The 18,606-nt window shown below is 42.4% G+C and overlaps 1 protein-coding gene across 1 annotated transcript in view; it reads left to right on the forward strand.

The window, feature by feature from the left end:
• LOC130129010 (claspin) overlaps positions 1 to 18,606 on the forward strand; it is a 29,805-nt gene that overhangs the window by 935 nt on the left and 10,264 nt on the right. The window contains exons 2-15 of the mRNA XM_056298803.1: positions 159 to 276; positions 763 to 1,172; positions 1,351 to 1,506; positions 2,804 to 2,854; positions 4,228 to 4,300; positions 4,684 to 4,786; positions 12,076 to 12,686; positions 13,113 to 13,301; positions 13,715 to 13,872; positions 13,958 to 14,136; positions 14,426 to 14,478; positions 16,529 to 16,722; positions 17,404 to 17,947; positions 18,489 to 18,549. Of these exons, the coding sequence (XP_056154778.1) occupies positions 159 to 276; positions 763 to 1,172; positions 1,351 to 1,506; positions 2,804 to 2,854; positions 4,228 to 4,300; positions 4,684 to 4,786; positions 12,076 to 12,686; positions 13,113 to 13,301; positions 13,715 to 13,872; positions 13,958 to 14,136; positions 14,426 to 14,478; positions 16,529 to 16,722; positions 17,404 to 17,947; positions 18,489 to 18,549 (2,900 nt within the window). The remainder of the gene's footprint in view (positions 1 to 158; positions 277 to 762; positions 1,173 to 1,350; positions 1,507 to 2,803; positions 2,855 to 4,227; positions 4,301 to 4,683; positions 4,787 to 12,075; positions 12,687 to 13,112; positions 13,302 to 13,714; positions 13,873 to 13,957; positions 14,137 to 14,425; positions 14,479 to 16,528; positions 16,723 to 17,403; positions 17,948 to 18,488; positions 18,550 to 18,606) is intronic.

Here is an 18,606-nt window from a genome sequence, read left to right on the forward strand (position 1 = left end):
AATTGGTGTGTATCATATATTCTGCCTGGACTACTGCGTAAAATAAAATATACAGAGCTTGACTGTCTGGGTGAAAAAAGTGTGAGGATTCTTTATATGTATTGTTCGAAGTTGGTCATAACTGGTTACAGTGAATTATGGAACTGTTGTGTTTCTAGGCCGAGGGGCTCTCAACAGTTGTCCACACAGCGGCACAGAGTGATTCGGACAGTGGAATGGGCTCTCCTGTGGATGAGATGGTGACTGAGGTGACGAAAAATAGAGAGGACAATCAAGGTAAAGCTTAACAATGGACAATGGCCCAAACTTTAAACATGATGAGCCATTTACCTTGGTTTTAATCTTGATTTATTAAATTTTGTTTCTTTTGCTTGTGTTTGATCACAGAATTTAAGTGGTAATCACCAGTGAGCACCAGTGAACAATATTGTGATGCTTAAACACCAGATTAAGATTATTTGATGTATATTTTTCACATGCAGTATGTGTTACTTTAGAACCATAAAGAAAGCACCACCAGATTGAAATTTCAAAAAGTAACCGACCACAGGGAAATAAATTGCACACACATAATATAGATAATACAGATTAAGTAACAACTGCGCAACAAATTAAAATGTAGTAAGGCATATGTGTGCAAATTCATTCTAGACATTAAACAATATATTCTCTATCTTTTACAAATGATACATTTTGCTTCTCTAGAATAAGTCTTGAATGTTATTTGCATATATAGTTCCTTTTTCTGCCCCCCCCCCCCAGATTCTGATGATGACGAAGACATCCAAGTTCACCGAAAACTTCGTTGCCACAAGGCCCTGAGCGACAGTGAGGTAGAGGATATGGGCACTATGGAGTCCAGCATACATATGGCTGATGTTCTTGTCCTATCTGCATCCAGTGGCGGGGAGGTAGAGGCCGAAGAAGTAGAGAAGAAAAAGACGGGGGGAAAAAAGAAAAGGGCACAGAAGAGCAAGAGGATTTCTCTGGCTCCTGTTGACAGCGAAGAGAGTGGACCTGAGCCAGGCAAAGATGGAGAGGAGGAGTTGGAGCTAAAATCAGAGGGAAAGAGGAGAGAGAAGAGCCAGAGGCATCGGGAGAGGAAGGAGAGGTGTAGCAAAGCAGTGGTGAAACTGAAGAGGAAGAAGGAGCGGATTTCTAAAATTAATGAGGTATGTGGTTGATTTGCTCTTTTTTGCAAACAAGCCAAAATGAGAGGGCAAAGTGTTTGACATGTTTTTAGGAACTTCTTTATCTTATCAAAAATCAGTATGAAGCTCCTAGTTAAAACTCCTTTTTATTTGTTTGCGATCATTTCTGAACCAGTTATCCAAATTTCTTCATTTATAGGACACACCTCTGCCAGGGGCTTTGAATGACAGTGGCTGTCTCTTAGGCGACACAGACCTGTTTGATGCAGGTCTTAATGATGATGATGATGATGAGGAAGAAGAGTCTTTGGATGCCATCAGAGCAAAAGTCAAACAGAAGGTTAAAAAACACAAGGTAAAGAACAGTACTGTTGGCAAGGTTTTTTAAAACATTGTCAAGGTGGCACAAGTACAAGTAACTACATATATATATGTGTGGATATATCTATATATACACATATGAAATTATAAAATCCATTGAGTCAAGTAAATTCTTTATGAGGCAGTACAAGTCTGTTTCAACGCCATAAGCAATCATCAGCATGAATATGGCATGAAACAGGCTTGTACTGTCTCATAAAGAATTTACTTGACTCACTGGATTATTTTGCTCCTTATTTGTTGAGCACTTTCCCTACCGTTGAGTGTTTCTTTTAACAAAGTTATATATACACTACCGTTCAAAAGTTTGGGATCACCCAAACAATTTCGTGTTTTCCATGAAAAGTCACACTTATTCACCACCATATGTTGTGAAATGAATAGAAAATAGAGTCAAGACATTGACAAGGTTAGAAATAATGATTTGTATTTGAAATAAGATTTTTTTTACATCAAACTTTGCTTTCGTCAAAGAATCCTCCATTTGCAGCAATTACAGCATTGCAGACCTTTGGCATTCTAGCTGTTAATTTGTTGAGGTAATCTGGAGAAATTGCACCCCACGCTTCCAGAAGCAGCTCCCACAAGTTGGATTGGTTGGATGGGCACTTCTTTGAGCAGATTGAGTTTCTGGAGCATCACATTTGTGGGGTCAATTAAACGCTCAAAATGGCCAGAAAAAGAGAACTTTCATCTGAAACTCGACAGTCTATTCTTGTTCTTAGAAATGAAGGCTATTCCATGCGAGAAATTGCTAAGAAATTGAAGATTTCCTACACCGGTGTGTACTACTCCCTTCAGAGGACAGCACAAACAGGCTCTAACCAGAGTAGAAAAAGAAGTGGGAGGCCGCGTTGCACAACTGAGCAAGAAGATAAGTACATTAGAGTCTCTAGTTTGAGAAACAGACGCCTCACAGGTCCCCAACTGGCATCACTGGACAAAAGTGCTCAACAAATGAGGAGTGGAATATTAAGATCTATAGCTTAATATGTAGATAAAAGTGCTCAACAAATGAGCGGAATATTAGGATATATACACCATATTTGTATTGCATGCTTCCAATAAAGTCATGTGAAGGAGTTATAAAACAATCCCTTGTGTTGGATGCAGCACTAGTAGTGTTGTCAATAGTGTTCAAATACCGTTAGCATCTTGGAAGTTTCCAGGAAGCAGGAAAAACGCTAATTGTTCATTTAATACAGGTGGCTTGGCTTTTTGCTGTTGGTTTATGATCCTCCTATGTTAATCAGTGTAAATTCCTCATCCAGGAACCGCTGATGAATGAGGAGGAAGAGCCATCGGAGAAACCCCAGCGTGCGGTATGCAATGCAGAATTGATTTTCATTGAAAAGGCTCTCATCAGAAGTGTTTGAATAACAAAGCCAAAGCTGCTTGTTGAGAACAATGTGATCACTAGTTTGAGTTACATAAGTGATCAAAAGTGCAATGCTGACAACTGCAACTTTCGTACTGTAAGAACATGAATTTGTTTTTCTTTTTGTTTTTTTCAATGGCAAATGTGTTTTGGCTGCTCAGACTACACCTAAATTTCTATTGGGCAACTTTAATATGTGGTCCTAGATCGACTATGCGGCCAGTTCCTTCGGCTTAATGAGTCCAAATTTGAGGTCCTTTTATTCGGCCCCCCAACCTAACTGGCAAACTGGAAAAGAGTCTAGGGAACCTTGTCCTCCAATTTTAAGCACTCTGCCTGCAATTTGGTTGTCTTTTTTTACTCCAAGCTCCGTTTTGACACACAAATCGACAAGAATCAGAACTAGAAACACTTTATGTGTCATGTAATTTCATGCACTTGGTGCACGTGAAATGAAATGAAACATCGTTTCCCCCAGCCCACAGCAGTGCAACACAAAACACATCCAAAGACTACAAGAATTAAAAGAACACATATATCCAAACTAACGCATATAGCTAAACTAAAAAAAATAAATGAAAAAATCACTGTCCAGGAGAACGAACGTAAGCCAGGATGACTGTTGGAACTGACGGTCTGCATGAGTTTGGCTAAGAACTAAGTACTACTTAGTTCTACCACCAAATACTACTTAGTTTATTACTACCAAGATAGTACAGTCTTGCTTCCTCCAAATTAGGAACATCGCAAAAGTAAAAAAATTTCTATCTCAAACCGACCCTGAAAAAGTCATCCATGCATTCATCTCATCACGTCTGGGTTATTGTAACTCACTGTATTCAGGGCTCAAGTCAAAAGTCCATCTCCCGCCTCCAGCTCGTCCAAAACTCAGCTGCCAGACTGTTAACAAATTCTAAGAGACTTGACCACATCACTCCCATTCTTGCAATGCTTCACTGGCTACCTGTTAGGTATAGAATTGATTTTAAACTTTTTCTAATTACTTTTAAAGCCCTGTATGGCCTCACTTCTACATATATCACTGATTTACTCACAACATATGGGGCTGGCCACTCCCTGCACTCCTCAGGCAGGTCCTTATTAACTGTTCCCTCAGCCAGTCTCATTACTAAAGGCGACCTGACCATGTTTTACCTTGTTCTGTGGAGTGGATTTGGCATTATCTCCTATATTTTTATTGTATTTTGTTGTTTTATCTTGACTATGTGCATTATTTTATCCTGTTGTGTAAGGCACCTTGTAACGTTGTTTAGAAAGGTGCGATATAAATAGAATTGATTATTATTATGTTCCCAGGAAAGGAAAGCGGCACGGGCCAGCAAAGAGGCCATAAAACAGCTCCACAGTGAATCTCAGAGGCTGGTCAGAGGTCAGTCTTTACTGTACACTTTGACAATTTGTTTGTTGTGTGTTGCTATTGACCAACTATTGTTTGTTTAGGTTAGTTCTAATACACACCGTTTGATTAAAAAAAGAGATTCGCCTTTTGAGGAACTGCTTGAAGGATGGCCAATTAATAAATGTTTTTACAATAATTTAGATGGTAAAGCATTATTGTAGTTGCAGTATTATGACCTTAGCTCATAAAATACAGCAAGTAAGTATTTCAATTATGTCTGAAGGTATAGCTGCACCTCTTTTTGAATATTCAGTATTTTTTTTTTAAGTTGGCATGTCCTGTTAGCAACAAGGCTCTGCAAATTCACCATCCGTGTGAGAATATCCGGTTAACATTGTTGTTCTTCTCTTAAGAGTCTCTCGTTGGTCTGCCCTACCACGTCCCTGAACCTAAGACTATCGACCAGTTCTTCAAGAGAAGAACCAGGCCAGAGGGCCCTGCCATGGCCCTGCTGAAGTAAACAACAAACACAAAAACATAAATGTACATGCACTCACATGGGTTGTCTTTCATAGACATTGTGGCAGGAAAACATTTTTCTGTCTTCTATAAAAGTTAATGGATTCTAAGGCTGGCTTTACACAGTGAAACTTTAACGCAATTAGTTGCAGGTTGCAAATTCCATGAAACATAATTTCCATGCAACTTGACAGTTACATGAAACAATTCAAAAATAATAGTCTCATGCAACACAATTTAATGGTTTATTTCACTAAGATTAGCTAGCTAGATTGTTAAGTTTTCATTTGTTTGTTTTCTCACTACATTAAATCAAGTGGGAAGTTTCATTCTAACTACATTTGCATCGTTGTATCTTATTTTGTCACTGGCTACTTTGTTTCTGGGTAATATCAATTCATGTCTTTATGCATGCTCAATAATCCAGGTAACAAAATCAAAGAAGGGGGGTCTGGGTGGCGTGGCCATCTATTCGGTTGCCTACCAACACAGGGATCGCAGGTTTGAATCCCCGTGTCACCTCCAGCTTGGTCGGGCGTCCCTACAGACACAATTGGCTGTATCTGCGGGTGGGAAGCCAGATGTGGGTGTGTGTCCTGGTCACTGCACTAGTGCCTCCTCTGGTCGGTCGGGGCGTCTGTTCGGGGGGGGGGGGGGGGGGATAGTGTAATCCTTATGTCCCCCTGGCGAAACCCCTCACTGTCGGGTGAAAAGAAGCGGTTGGCGACTCCACATGTATCGGAGGGGGCGTGTGGTAGTCTGCAACCCTCCCAGGATCGGCAGAGGGGATGGCACAGTGACTGGGACAGCTTGGAAGAGTAGGGTAATTGGCCAGATACAATTGGGGAGAAAAAGAAGGGAGAAAATTCAGAAAAAAAACTCAAAGAAGGTTGAATCGGTTCATCTGGATACAACTTTTATTGACATATATGTTTCATCACTCATCTAAGTGACATCTTCAGTCTAAACTGACTGCAGGCCTCCCTACCCTTATAAACAATACAGTTACATAGCGACCATTAACTACAGTTTCAATGGCCGTGTGTACTATTCAGAGGATTTGGGAATGTTTGCAATCAAAGCATTGTAAGATGGTTGTATCACTTTGTATGATGTGTTGTATCACTTTTTCTTCTGGCACTGACTGACTACTTTGTTTCATAATTGCTGTCTATGAGAATAGGAAGTGAGCTATCAGTGCATTTATATGCTGGAGGACAAACTACAACCTAAAAAAGGCTAAATGTCTGTGGGTTAAGGACTGGCTACTCAAAAGAGAGGCCAATGGGTCATTTCACACGCTATTCTAGGAGCTTGATCCAATAATCTCCTTCTAAAGCAGACAAGAGACCATCTTAATAATAATAATACATTTTATTTATAGAGAACTTTTTAGAGTACTCAAAACTTTTAAATGAATTAAAATAAACATGGGCGTCCGGGTAGTGTAGCGGTCTATTCCGTTGCCTACTAATACGGGGCTAAGCGGTTTGGGTTCACGTGTTGCCTCCAGCTTGGTCGGGCGTCCCTACTGGGCCTCGTTAAAAAGAAATATAAAGAGGGCATCTGGGTAGCATAGTGGTCTATTCCATTGCCTACCAACACAGAGATCGCCAGTATGAATCCCCGTGTTACCTCCAGCTTGGTCGGGTGTCCCTACAGACACAATTGGCCGTGTCTATGGATGAGAAGCCAGATGTGGGTATGTGTCCTGGTTGCAGCATTAGCGCCTCCTCTGGTCAGTCAGGGCGCCTGTTCGGGGGGGGGGGGGGGGAGTAGGAATAGCATGGTCCTCCCATGCACTACGTCCCCCTGTTGAAACTCCGCACTGTCAGGTGGAAAGAAGCGGCTGGCGACTCCACATGTATCAGAGGAGACATGTGGTAGTCTGCAGAGGACTGGCAGAGAGTGTGGAGCAGCAACCGGGACAACTCGGAAGAGTGGGGTAATTGGCCAGATACAATTGGAGAGAAAAAGGGAGGACCCTCCCCCCTCAAAAAAAAGTCAAAGCAACTTACCAAAAACAAAACACACAATCACGCATTGAAAGCAATTTTGAAAAGGTGAGTTTTGATTAATGATTTGAACGTGGACAGATCTGTGCAGTCTCTAATATATTTGGGGAGAGTTCCAGAAGGAGCAAGCAGCTATGGAGAAGGCTCTGTCGCCTTCTTGGTCCTGTGTGGTGGAGATAGGAGGTTGGCATTGGAGGAGCCAGGCTTCAGGATGGAGGATGGTAGTGGAACAGGTCTGTGAGGTAGAAGGGTTTGTTATGGAGGGTTTGTGAGTGAAGAGAAGGACTTTGAATTGGATCTGTTGTGGGACAGGGAGCCATGGTGGTTCTGGAGGACAGGGGTGATGTGGTCATGGTGGGTGAGCAGCAGAGTTTTGGATGTGCTGGAGTTTGTTTAGGACTGGATGATGAACCGTAAAGAATGCTGTTGCAGTAGTCAATGTGTGTGATGAAGGCATAGATCAAGGTTTCAGAAGGAGAGTGATGGGTGGAGATGAGCTATGTTTTTAGGTGGAAATAGGCAGTTCTGGTGATCAAAGAAACTTGAATCAGTTCATCTGGGCACAGCGTTTATTGACAGAAGCATTTCATCACTCATCTAAGTGACCTCTTAAGTCTAAACTGACTACAGGTATCCCCACCCTTATAAACAATAAGGGTTTCATATACACATAGGCGTAACATTAACTAGCATTTCAATGGCCATGTGTATTATTCAGAGGATTTGGGAATGTTTGCAATCACAGCATTGTAAAATGGCGACATAATGTACTCTTAGCCCCCCCCCCCCTCGGTTCCAGGGTAGTTGTTCCCTCTTCACATAGATAGATGGCCTCTTTGACTCCCCGTTCAAGCTAGCTTTCCTCCCTATCAAGGATGTGCACATCCTCATCCTGTGATGAGGATGCCACACAACAGAGCCACGCGACCACCATAACAAAATATAGACCTGGCAGGAGGACAGACTACACATGCACACGGGTGACTCACATCACACCATTCACATACACAGGAGAAGAGACAAGAAAAAAATATTAGTCACACATTGGAGTGAGAGAAGGATGTAACATTGAAACAGGATAACAAAATTATAGGGATTTATAAGATATATAAAAAATGTGGTGAGGAGGATGCCAAGCAGTGTCCAGATGGTGACCACCATCACCATGGAGACCTGGGAGGAGAGCAGACTACACATGCATACGGGGGAGACTCACATCACACCATACACAGAGAAGAGAAAGGAGAAGACACCATTCAGAGAGAGAGAAAAGACATGTGAGAGAAGAGAACAGTTTGCAATAGTCCATAATCTATACTCTATAATCTCGTTGGCAGAACAGTGCTTGGTAAATTCATTGAGACAGAAACTGACCTGCCATGCAGTACAGATTGTGAAGTACTCAATTTAAAGGCAACTAACTATAGGTTAAGGCAAAAAGATGAGTTTTAAGTTTGGATTTAAAGGACTCAGCAGACTCTTGATTGTCTTGACAGCAGCAGACGGGTTATTCCACAAGAATGGGGCCAAATAGGAAAAGGCCCTGACACCAGCTGACTTCTTTTTAACTTTGGGTACACACAGAAGCCCTGTATTATGAGAGCGGAGAGCTCAAGATAGAATTATGGTTTAAGGAGATCAGACAGGTATGATGCAGCAAGCCCATTCAGGATTTTATAAGTCAGCAGAAGCACCTTGAAGGCTGATCTAACATGGATAGGAAACCAATGAAGGGAGGCAAGAATTGATTTAATATGGTCAAATTTTCTAGTTTTAGCTATTGTTTTAGCTGCAGTATCTTGAACCATATGAAGACTTTTGGTACTAGCATGTGGCAAACCTTAAAACAGAACATTACAGTAATCAAGTCTGAATGACAAAAATGCATGTATTAGAGTCTCTGCGTCAGCCATGGACAAAAAAGACTGAGTTTTAGCTATGTTACGTAAGTGAAAAAAGGCAGTCTTGGTGGTTTCTTCAATGTGCTTATCAAAGGAAAGCCCGGGGAAAAAACGTAACATCAAGATTTTTCGCTGCCACACTTTGTGAAATCACAGAGTTGTTATTGTTACTTGATCAAATTGGTGTCTGTGTCTAACAGGGCCAACGAACAGCATCTCGGTTTTATCCGAATTTAAAAGCAGGAAATTTAGTGACATCTCATTTTTCACCGCAGCCGAGCAGGCCTCTAAATTTAGTTTTTTGAGTATGATCATCAGCCCTTGTAGGCACATACAGTTGAGTATCATCCGTATAGCAATGGAAATTTATTCCATGACTGTGTATAATTTGGCCAAAGGTGAGATATAAAGAGAGAAAAGTAGAGGGCCAAGAACTGAGCCCTGAGGTACGCCATATGTATCGTCAGAGAATTTCGATGTAAGTCAATGTAAGTATGAGGTCTGAGTAGTTGGTTGACCGAGATGTGATGAAAGTGCCTTTGTTTCGTTGAAGGTAGTCTGTGTAGGCTTGGAGATGCACTGTTAAGCCAGTTTTCTTGGAGTCTTTCGAGCTGGCGCATAAAGGGTTTCATTTGATGGAGTTCAGGAGTATACCAGGGAGCCGAGTGTGTGAATGAGACTGTTGGTTTTGGTTGGGTCCAGCTGATCAAGACAGGAAGAGTGTGTCATTATAATAGTTGACAAGATCGGAGGATTATCAGACAGAGAGGGAGGGAGCCAGACATTTCAATGGCAAGAGAGACAGAAAGTGCAGAGGGGGAGATAGATTTGAGGATTTCTGAAGGCTATTTTGCGTTTGACTAATCTTGTTCATTTTGGTGATAAGCCACGTTGTCAAGTTAAAATCAATCAGTTGAAATTGGTTGAAATGATACCACATCAACAGTATTTTGATGTCATCACCCAACGTGTTATCAGCGTTTTGATTGGCTATTGCATGAAACTAGTTTCACAAAGTTTAGTTTTGCAACTGTTGGGGCTGAGTTTCAGACAAATTTCAAGTGTGTTGTGGAGGGGCTTTACACCATGCAACTCAGTTGAAACTTAGTTTCACCTAAGTTTCAAGCAACTGAAGTTGTGTGAAAGTTTCACCGTGTAAAGCCAGTCTAAGTAACACTAGCCATCCATCCACCCATTATCCAAACCGCTCATCCTGCTCTCAGGGTCGCGGGGATGCTGGAGCCTATCCCAGCAGTCAAAAAAAAAAAAAAATTACCAGCAAAGTGAATTTTTGAATGGGCAAGAATCCTCCAGTTGATGGCTAGTTACTTACCCAAATAACTGGTAGCGTAGGAAAAGCCCTTCTGCTATAGCCTATTTTGACAGCTTTTTTTTTTTTTACTACTTTAGTTATTTATTTATTTTTATTTAAGTTTTTAGCGAGTTTCTTTAAGGAACATTAATACAAATGAAAAAGTACAGAAGACCAAAAAAACAAAACAAAAGGCAAACAAGAACTAAAACAAATGACTTAACAAAAGCACAGCAACATTTGTGACATTGATAATTCAAAATACCGGGGGCGTTCAGGTAGTGTAGCAGTCTATTCCGTTGCCTACCAACACGGAGATTGCCGGATCGAATCCCCGTGTTACCCTGGCTTGGTCGGGCATCTCTACAGACACAATTGACCGTGTCTGTGGGTGGGAAGCCGGATGTGGGTATGTGTCCTTGTCACTGCACTAGCGCCTCCTCTGGTCGGTCGGGGCACCTGTTCAGGGGGGAGGGGGAACCGGGCGGGAATGGCATAATCCTCCCACATGCTACGTCCCCCTGGTGAAACTCCTCACTGTCAGGTGAAAAGAAGCGGCTGGCGACTCCTCATGTATCGGAGGAGACGTGTGGTAGTCTGCAGCCCTCCCCAGATTGGCAGAGGGGGTGGGGCAGCGACAAGAACGGCTCGGAAGAGTGGGGTAATTGGCCAGATACAATTGGGGGAGAAAAGGGGGGGTACCCAAAAAATTCAAAATACCGTCAGCACATCATCAGTCCTTGAAAGAGTCACTAAGTGACCCATTCGACAGCTCAAACCTTGAAACCAAAGAAAAGTTCCTGTGGCACAACCAAAGCAAAAACAAGAGCTAGGTTAAAGCTAGAGCAAATGCTCCTTTGGATATCAAAGATGCGACCTTTCAAAGACGCAAATTTTTTTCAACTTCATAGCCAGCATACATGAATGAATAATCTTGGTACGAACAGCTAAGCTTGGTACAAACATCTAGAATGACTTTCATATTTTGGTGTTTTGCTTTGGGACAGCAATACATCCACACAGAATCCATGACACCTTAATCAAGCTAGTCTGACAGATTAGATAAATGTGAATATTCTTTACCAGGTTCATTTAGGAAAGCATTTTTGGGAGCATCTTTACTCTATATGTTGGTGCTTTTTTATATTTTCTTTATACGCTTATAGAAAGAAAGAACAAAGAGAAAAAACTGTACAGGTAGGGAATGACCTTTTCTTTACAACATAATCATTCATTTGTGAAACTAAAGTCAGGCTTATGGGGTGCTATGCAGTTAAACCATTTTTTCCGGTGTAAAGCAAATTGTTCCAATTTATAATTGAAAGATGAGTTATCTTCTCCATTTTACTACTTTTATTAATCCCCACGGGGCAATTCTTTTTCTGCATTTAACCCATCCTAGCTGTTTAGCTAGGAGCAGTGGGCAGCCGCTAATGCTAGCGCTAGTGCAGTGCCCCGGGGACCAACTCCAGTTCATCTTTCCATGCCTCGATCAGGGGCACAGACAGGAGTATTAACCTTAACATGAATGTCTTTCTGAAGGTTGGGGGAAACTGGAAAACCCATCGGTCTTTGGTCCGATCTGACTTTGGTGGTCGTGTTTCCATAGGTCTACATTTATTCATTCATTCATTGTCTGTACCCACTTATAAAATAAAGGGTCAGGGGGTTCAGGGGCTTATCCCAGCAGGCATTTGGCAGAATTCAGGGAATCATACTGGAATTGACAACCAGTTCGCCATAGGTTCACACAAATCATTCACACACCATTCATATGTGTATTTAAGAGGCTCCACTTCATTTATCATGCTTGTTTTGGACTTTGGGTGAAAACCAACAAAAACATGCAAATAAGGAATGAACTCTGCACAGAAAGGCAGGGATCGAACCCACGACCCTCTCACTGTGAAGTAAACATTAAGCCATCTTGCTGCCCAACAGATAGACTTCATCTGATTTCACATCAGCTCACTCAGTCATACGCACACATACTAGGCATGTTGTCCTCTTGTCAGGCACAAACCTTTGATTCTAACTTCTCTTTTTACCTCTGTTTAGATCGACAAAGTATCAGACCATGATATTGGAGGCTAAGACAGCTCCTCCCCAACCTACCGCCAACCCTCCCAGTGAGCCCCAACAGCCATCTACAAACCAGGAGTCTTTGTTGGATATTTCCTCTGCCCCCATACAGACCTTGCTACATCTTGCTGCTGCCACCTCCTCCCCACAGCAGGAGAGCCAAATTCAGAATAAAGAACCACCTGTGACTTTGGAACCCAACCATGAATTGACTCCGATGCTTTACTTATCAGAGAGTTTGCAGGAGTCTATGACAACAGATAGTGCAGAGGTCAGCAATACCTCAGGCACCACAGGAGCAATCTCCTCTGCACTCCCGAAGGCAAGCCAGGCTGAGGCTTTACCCGATTCCCCAAACCAGCAAATAACGGCTAGAACTGAAAGTGACACTTTGGTTCAGGCTCTAGCTCCCCAGTCAATGCGTATGGATCCAGCTGGTCTGGAGCCTGTAGCACAGGGCCCCTCCAAGCCTAAGAAGGACCGACTTGCCAGACTGAGGGAGCTTGGGCTGGACCCTCCACCTGTCCCCAAACTAAAAGCTGATGAAGGAGCTTTTATCCACCTGGAGCCCTCACACCACAACCCTGGTGAGAGCAGATCCGTTGGTTTAAAACACAAGAAGGCCAAACACATATTGAAATAGTTTTTAGATTTTCTTGTCATTCTAATAATCAAGACCAAAGTGTTTTGTTGTTTTGTTTTGTTTTTGTTTTTTTTTTTGCATGGAGGTAATCAGAATAAACCGTACTTCAGTCAAAAAGCATTTGCAAATACATCTTCTTTAATGTTTACGCTGGTGCAGTGAGTGACAGGAGGTTTAAACAATCACAGGAAAGCATGTGAAAGACAATTTGGTCTATGTTAGCATTTACTTAACTTTGCTGACACTTATCTAAATTGTTTGCATCTGATACACCATGCTGATTAGTAGACAAATGGTGAATAATTGAAACTATTTAACCCGTTATTAACATTAACAGTTTCCTCCCCGCTGTTTCGTCCCTACCTTGCAGGTGTTGAGGCTCTAAAAGAGCGTTACCTTCGACATGTCCAACCCACGGTGCGGCCTCAAGGTGAGGTCACATTGCAGCTCAGCATCATCCGTAAAGACAGCGCCCCTTCTGGACAGGAGGAGTTACACACGGAGTCAGTCACGGTCACCGTGAAAGAGGGTAGTGTTGAGGCTGCAGCCATCAAACCTGGTATGTTTTAACCCCAATTATTACTTTCCCTCTCCATTTCTCTTTTCTTTTCTTTTTTTTTTGAGTACAAGGCCACTTAAAGGCTGGTTTAGCTTTAAATTCAAGTTTGACCTCAAAGATTTGAAGTTTTCGGCAAAATTTATTTTCTTTCCCTGCCATATAAATTTACCTTTTTCTCAAGCATAGATTCCTGTTTTTCTCTCCTTTTGTAATGTTTTTGTCTCATTTGTTTTCTCATAACTACATTCCTGGATCAGTGTTTACTGTAGAAGTCTTACTGGGTTCTGATGAACTAGGGAGTTAATTTGGGTTTTAAGGTCCTGATGCCATTCCAGCATCCTTTCCAGTAGGTGTTGTAGTTTAAGAAAGCCTTCTGTTTGGTTGTTAACACCACAATACATTTCCATGTGAAGGAGAGAAACTGTTGAGTCTAAAGCAGCGTCTGCAGCAGGCCATGGCCCAGAGGAGACAGGAGGAGAGGGCCCGCAAAGCTGCCCTGCATCGCCTAGACAACGAAGACTGTGGGGAGGAAGAGGAGGAGGAGGAAGAGATGACTGAGTCTGAGGGAGAGGTGTGTGTATGTTCATGTGCATAATCGCATCACTTAAGGATTTTTGTCATCTCCTTAAATTCTTCCTATCCTTCACTCTCTACAGGGTATAGATGACTTACTTGGTGGTGTTGAGGAAGAGGAGGAAAGGGATGCAGATGAAGGCAGTGTGGTCCAAAGTGTCAGGAGCCAGTCTCCTGATGCACTGAAGGGATCCCCCCCTGACCTTATCAACACAGACGGTACACTGATGCTGTTTGCTGGAAACTCCTGCTCTCGCACTGGGTCAGTTTGTGTGTATGCACTTGTATATCTGTTTCCAATTTTTACTGTATTAATGTTAATCAATGGACTTCTTTGAGATCTGATTGTTAAAAAAAAAAAGGGGGGGGAAGTAAATGACAGGAATCTTGTGGGATTTGGAAGTACTTTTTATTCCATTAAAATTGATTTGGCTGTGAGTAACTGGTTAGGGTGTTGCTCTCAAGTTTAAAGTTTGTTTTCTCCTCTGGCTTTGTCTTACCTGCACTGCTGGCGTTAGTAGTAAGTTAATATCCATTTACTCTGCTTTTAGCGATGGTGTGAGACGGACTGGTCCCTCAGGGCAGGACAATGACCATAAGATGGGTGAGCAGATTGAAATAGCTTTTTATAGGCTCATCAATCTTAGCATTTCAGTTTAAAGGACTGTCTTTATGCGTGCTCAGTATGCAGGTAAGAAAATCAAAGAAAGTTGAATCAGTTCATCTGGACACGTTTATTGAGCGAAATGTTTCGTCCCTCATCTAATGCTCCTTTTCCACTACATGGTACCGGCTTAAATCGACTCGTCTTTTTCGTTTTCCATTCCTGGAAAGTACCGGCATTTTGATAACTGTTACCACTTTTCTGGTGCCACCTTTGTTGAGGTTCCAAAAAAACTGGAGCGGGTACCAAAATCAATGCAGACCAGCTACACTGAGGGGGTACTGTTACGGTAATGGAAAACAACACTGCAAGTCGAGTCAAGTTGAGCCGAGCCGGTACCATGTAGTGGAAAAGGGGCATAAGTGACCTCTTCAGTCTAAACTGACTGCGGGTATCCCCACCCTTGTAAACGACATGCTTGCATAACAACCGAAACCAGCGATCAGTTTCAAATGCAAATAGGTGTGACCATCAACTAGAGTTTCAATGGCCATGTGTGCTATTCACAGAGGATTTAGGAATGTATACAATCACAGCATTGTAAGATGGCAATAGATGTAGTAGGCTGGCCCTTTTGTTCAGAGATGGTCGTTCCCTCTTAACATAGATGGCCTCTTTGACTCCCCATTCAAACCAGCATTCCTCCCTATCAAGGATGTGCACATCCTCATCCTTGAAAGAGTGGTCTCTGGCCTATAGATGGGTGTAGACTGTGGAGTCCTGGCCTGATGCGTTGGCTCTCCTGTGTTGTGCCATCCTCTTGGCCAGCGTCTGTTTAGTTTCCCCAATGTACAAGTGACGGCAATCCTCCCGGTGCTTAACAGCGTACACTATATTGCTCTGTTTGTGCCGGGGGACCGATCCTTGGGGTGGACCCATTTCTGGCGCAGCTTGTCTTAGGGTTTGAAAGCAACTGAGATGCAGTGTTTGGAAGTCCTCTGTGGAAATACGTGTCTCAATTTTTCTGACACTCCCACCACATATGGAATCACCACTGGTTTACACTTAGGCAACTGTTGTCCTTTTTCTCTTTTCAATCGGCTGGTGCACTGTTTGGGCATCTTCCTGGCGATGACAAACACCCAGTTAGGATAACCACGCTTAACCAGGGCCCGTTTAATGTGGGTTTTTTCCCCTTCCTCGGTTGCTGTGTCAGTGGGGATGTTGCCAGCTCGGTGGTACAGCGTCCTGATAACTCCTAATTTTTAGCTCCAGTGGATGATAAGAGTCAAACCTTAATTACTGATCAGTATTGATGGTAAACGTCAACAATCAAATGTCCCCCAGCACCAATTGCAATTTCAAAGTCTAAGAAGGCTAATCTGTCATTTTTCACATCCTCCCTGGAGAACCTGATGTGATTGTCCTCAGAGTTAATGTGGTCGGTGAAATGTGGTACGTCCTGAGATTTTATTTTAACCCAGGTGTCATCCACAAATCTGAACCAATGGCTAGGTGGTGTCCCTGGATAGGACATCAGAGCCTTCTTTTCCACTTCCTCCTTATACAAGTTGGCTACTGCAGGTGAGACTGGGGAAACCATAGCACACCCATGCCTCTGCCGATAGTACTGCTCTCTGTATGTGAAGTACGTGGACTGAAGAGACAGCTTCAGGAGCAGACACACATCCTCTGATCAGTACACATGGCCATTGAAACTCTAGTTAATGGTCACACCTATTTGCATATGAAACTGATTGTTGTTTTGGTCATTATGCAACTATATTGCTTATAAGGGTAGGGATACCTGCAGTCAATTTAGACTGAAGAAGTCACTTAGATGAGTGATGAAACGATTCTATCAATAAATATTGTGTCCAGATGAACTGATTCAACTTTCTTTGAGTTTAAAGAACAGTTTCTAATCGCCTGTTGTGTATATATAAGCACATACATAGGAATGTTTTACACATATCCCTTTGATTTTTGTTGGTATGATCACATGCACAAAATACATCTTGGAATTCTCCTCTCTCTTTCCTGGCTTCAGAAGAGGAAGACTCGTTGTCTCTGGCAAAGGACAACAGCCACAGCAGTAGCTTTGAGCTGGTGAGTTCCATGATCACCTCCTACCAGCCTGTCAATCACCAGCGCTCCACAGGAAGGGGTGTGTCCAACCCCTGTGTATTCCGATCCCCTTCCCCCTGTTTCTTCAGACCCAGCTTCCTCAGCTCTGCATCTAAGGTGAGACTGATTGAGGATATATATAAGTCTGCTATTGGAAACCTTTTGGGGAAAATGTACAGCACTGCTTAGTCTGTAGATCACTGCTGGCATAGTTTGATTCCAAGTGAGACAACTTAAAAAAATAAGTTTATATTTTACTGTTGGCAATGTAAGACATTATATCCAAGCATTTCTCCAATGGCAGACATTAAAGGCATAAGAAATTTTCAGTAAGCCATTTTTGCTTTTGACTAGCAAACAGATGTACTTTATAAAGTCATCTGATTCACACCACTGTTTCTGATGCCTAAACTGTGAGGAAATGTTTACTGAAGTATTCCTCTTTTAGTATGTAGGGCAATAGAATGACCCCTGCATCTGTAGAAAAACACTGACATGTATTTTGCAATTTCAGTTTCCAGAGTTAATAAAATTCAACAATATTAAAAACATTGTTTCATTTTATTTAGAATGCCTGCTGTAGCTGAAAATAGTTAAATGTTTATCAAGTATGCAAAAACTGCCATAAATCACTTTGGTTGGTATTTTGTCTGTTAGGAGAATTTTTAATTCAGGAACAGATTAAAAAGCTGCTGCTTGCTAAAGAGAGTAATACTGACAGAATGCATCCTAAAATTGTGACATCTGTAATTGATGTAACAAATCTGTATTTTTGTTTCATTTCTGTTTCTGTCTCAGAGTTCAGGAAAACTCTCTGAGCCGTCTCTGTCTTTGCCTGTTGAGGACTCCCAAGACCTGTACGCTCCCTCCTCCCCCAGTGCTGACTCCGGGCCCCTGGGTCAGGTGGCTGCAGGCCCCAGCCTGGGTGGGGACTCACAAGGCCGCTTCTCCCTGGAGGACGATACCCACTCCCAGTTGCTTGACGCGGACGGCTTCCTCAATGTGGGACCTCGCACCGGAGCACCTCGCTCCCACAAGAGGCAGTTGATCTTGGACAGCCTGGATGAGAACGCAATGGATGCTAACATGGATGAGCTTATCGGCCTCTGCTCAGGGGGGTTCGGGGTGACAGGGAGTACGTCCCACAAGGCCGGGGAGAGGGTGGGAGGGCTAAGACCAACACATGAGGAGGAGTTGTTGGGGTTGTGCTCCGGGGTGTTCCCCACAACACAGGCTGAAGAAGGAGAGACTCATGAGAAGGAGAATGAGAGGAGAAAAGAAGATTCAGAGAGTAACATGGATGAACTGCTAGGGCTTTGCTCTGGTGAATTTCCAAGCCCAGGTAAGGGAGTGTGCTGTGTCAAGGTTCAACAGGGACATAATTTTTGGCTGTCAGGAGCACATGTTCTCCTGATTTGATCAAATATTTAGATTTGCAGTTTTGTAGAACTGCACTTCTGATCTGAGGGAGAAAAAGCAAAATGTCACCCACCCTTTTCTGAGTACATTTTTAAGAAATCCCGTCATAACTGGGCACATACAATATTTTTTTCAGATACAAATTATCCCAAGTAAGGTTTTGAGGTTTTTCCAGCAGTCTCCTGCTGTGCTGACTTTACAACTGTAAATTCCATCCCTCCAAGTGACCTGCACACCCTTTTTTGTTGCATTGGAATACTTCCATTCCATTTTCTGATCACGTGAATCTATTTTTAAAAGACTGTCATGACTAAAAAGCCCTCACTACAGATCAAATTTGATAAAATTGTGGTTTTCAGTTATGTCTAGATGTTATGGAATCTAATTTGATATCAATATTTACTTTGGTCTGCAAATTTATGTTCTTGTAAAATGTTTGTTTCCTTCTGTTTCATAATATCTAGACGCGTCTCGCTTGTGTTCCGTGTCAAGTCCTGGGCACATGGCTTCAATCCCAGGGGAAAGGTATAAAGACATAATGAAATATTAAGCCATCTGTATAAGTGATTAGGGATGATATTG

Source organism: Lampris incognitus, chromosome 18 (assembly GCF_029633865.1).
Source record: "Lampris incognitus isolate fLamInc1 chromosome 18, fLamInc1.hap2, whole genome shotgun sequence".
NCBI lineage: Eukaryota > Metazoa > Chordata > Actinopteri > Lampriformes > Lampridae > Lampris > Lampris incognitus.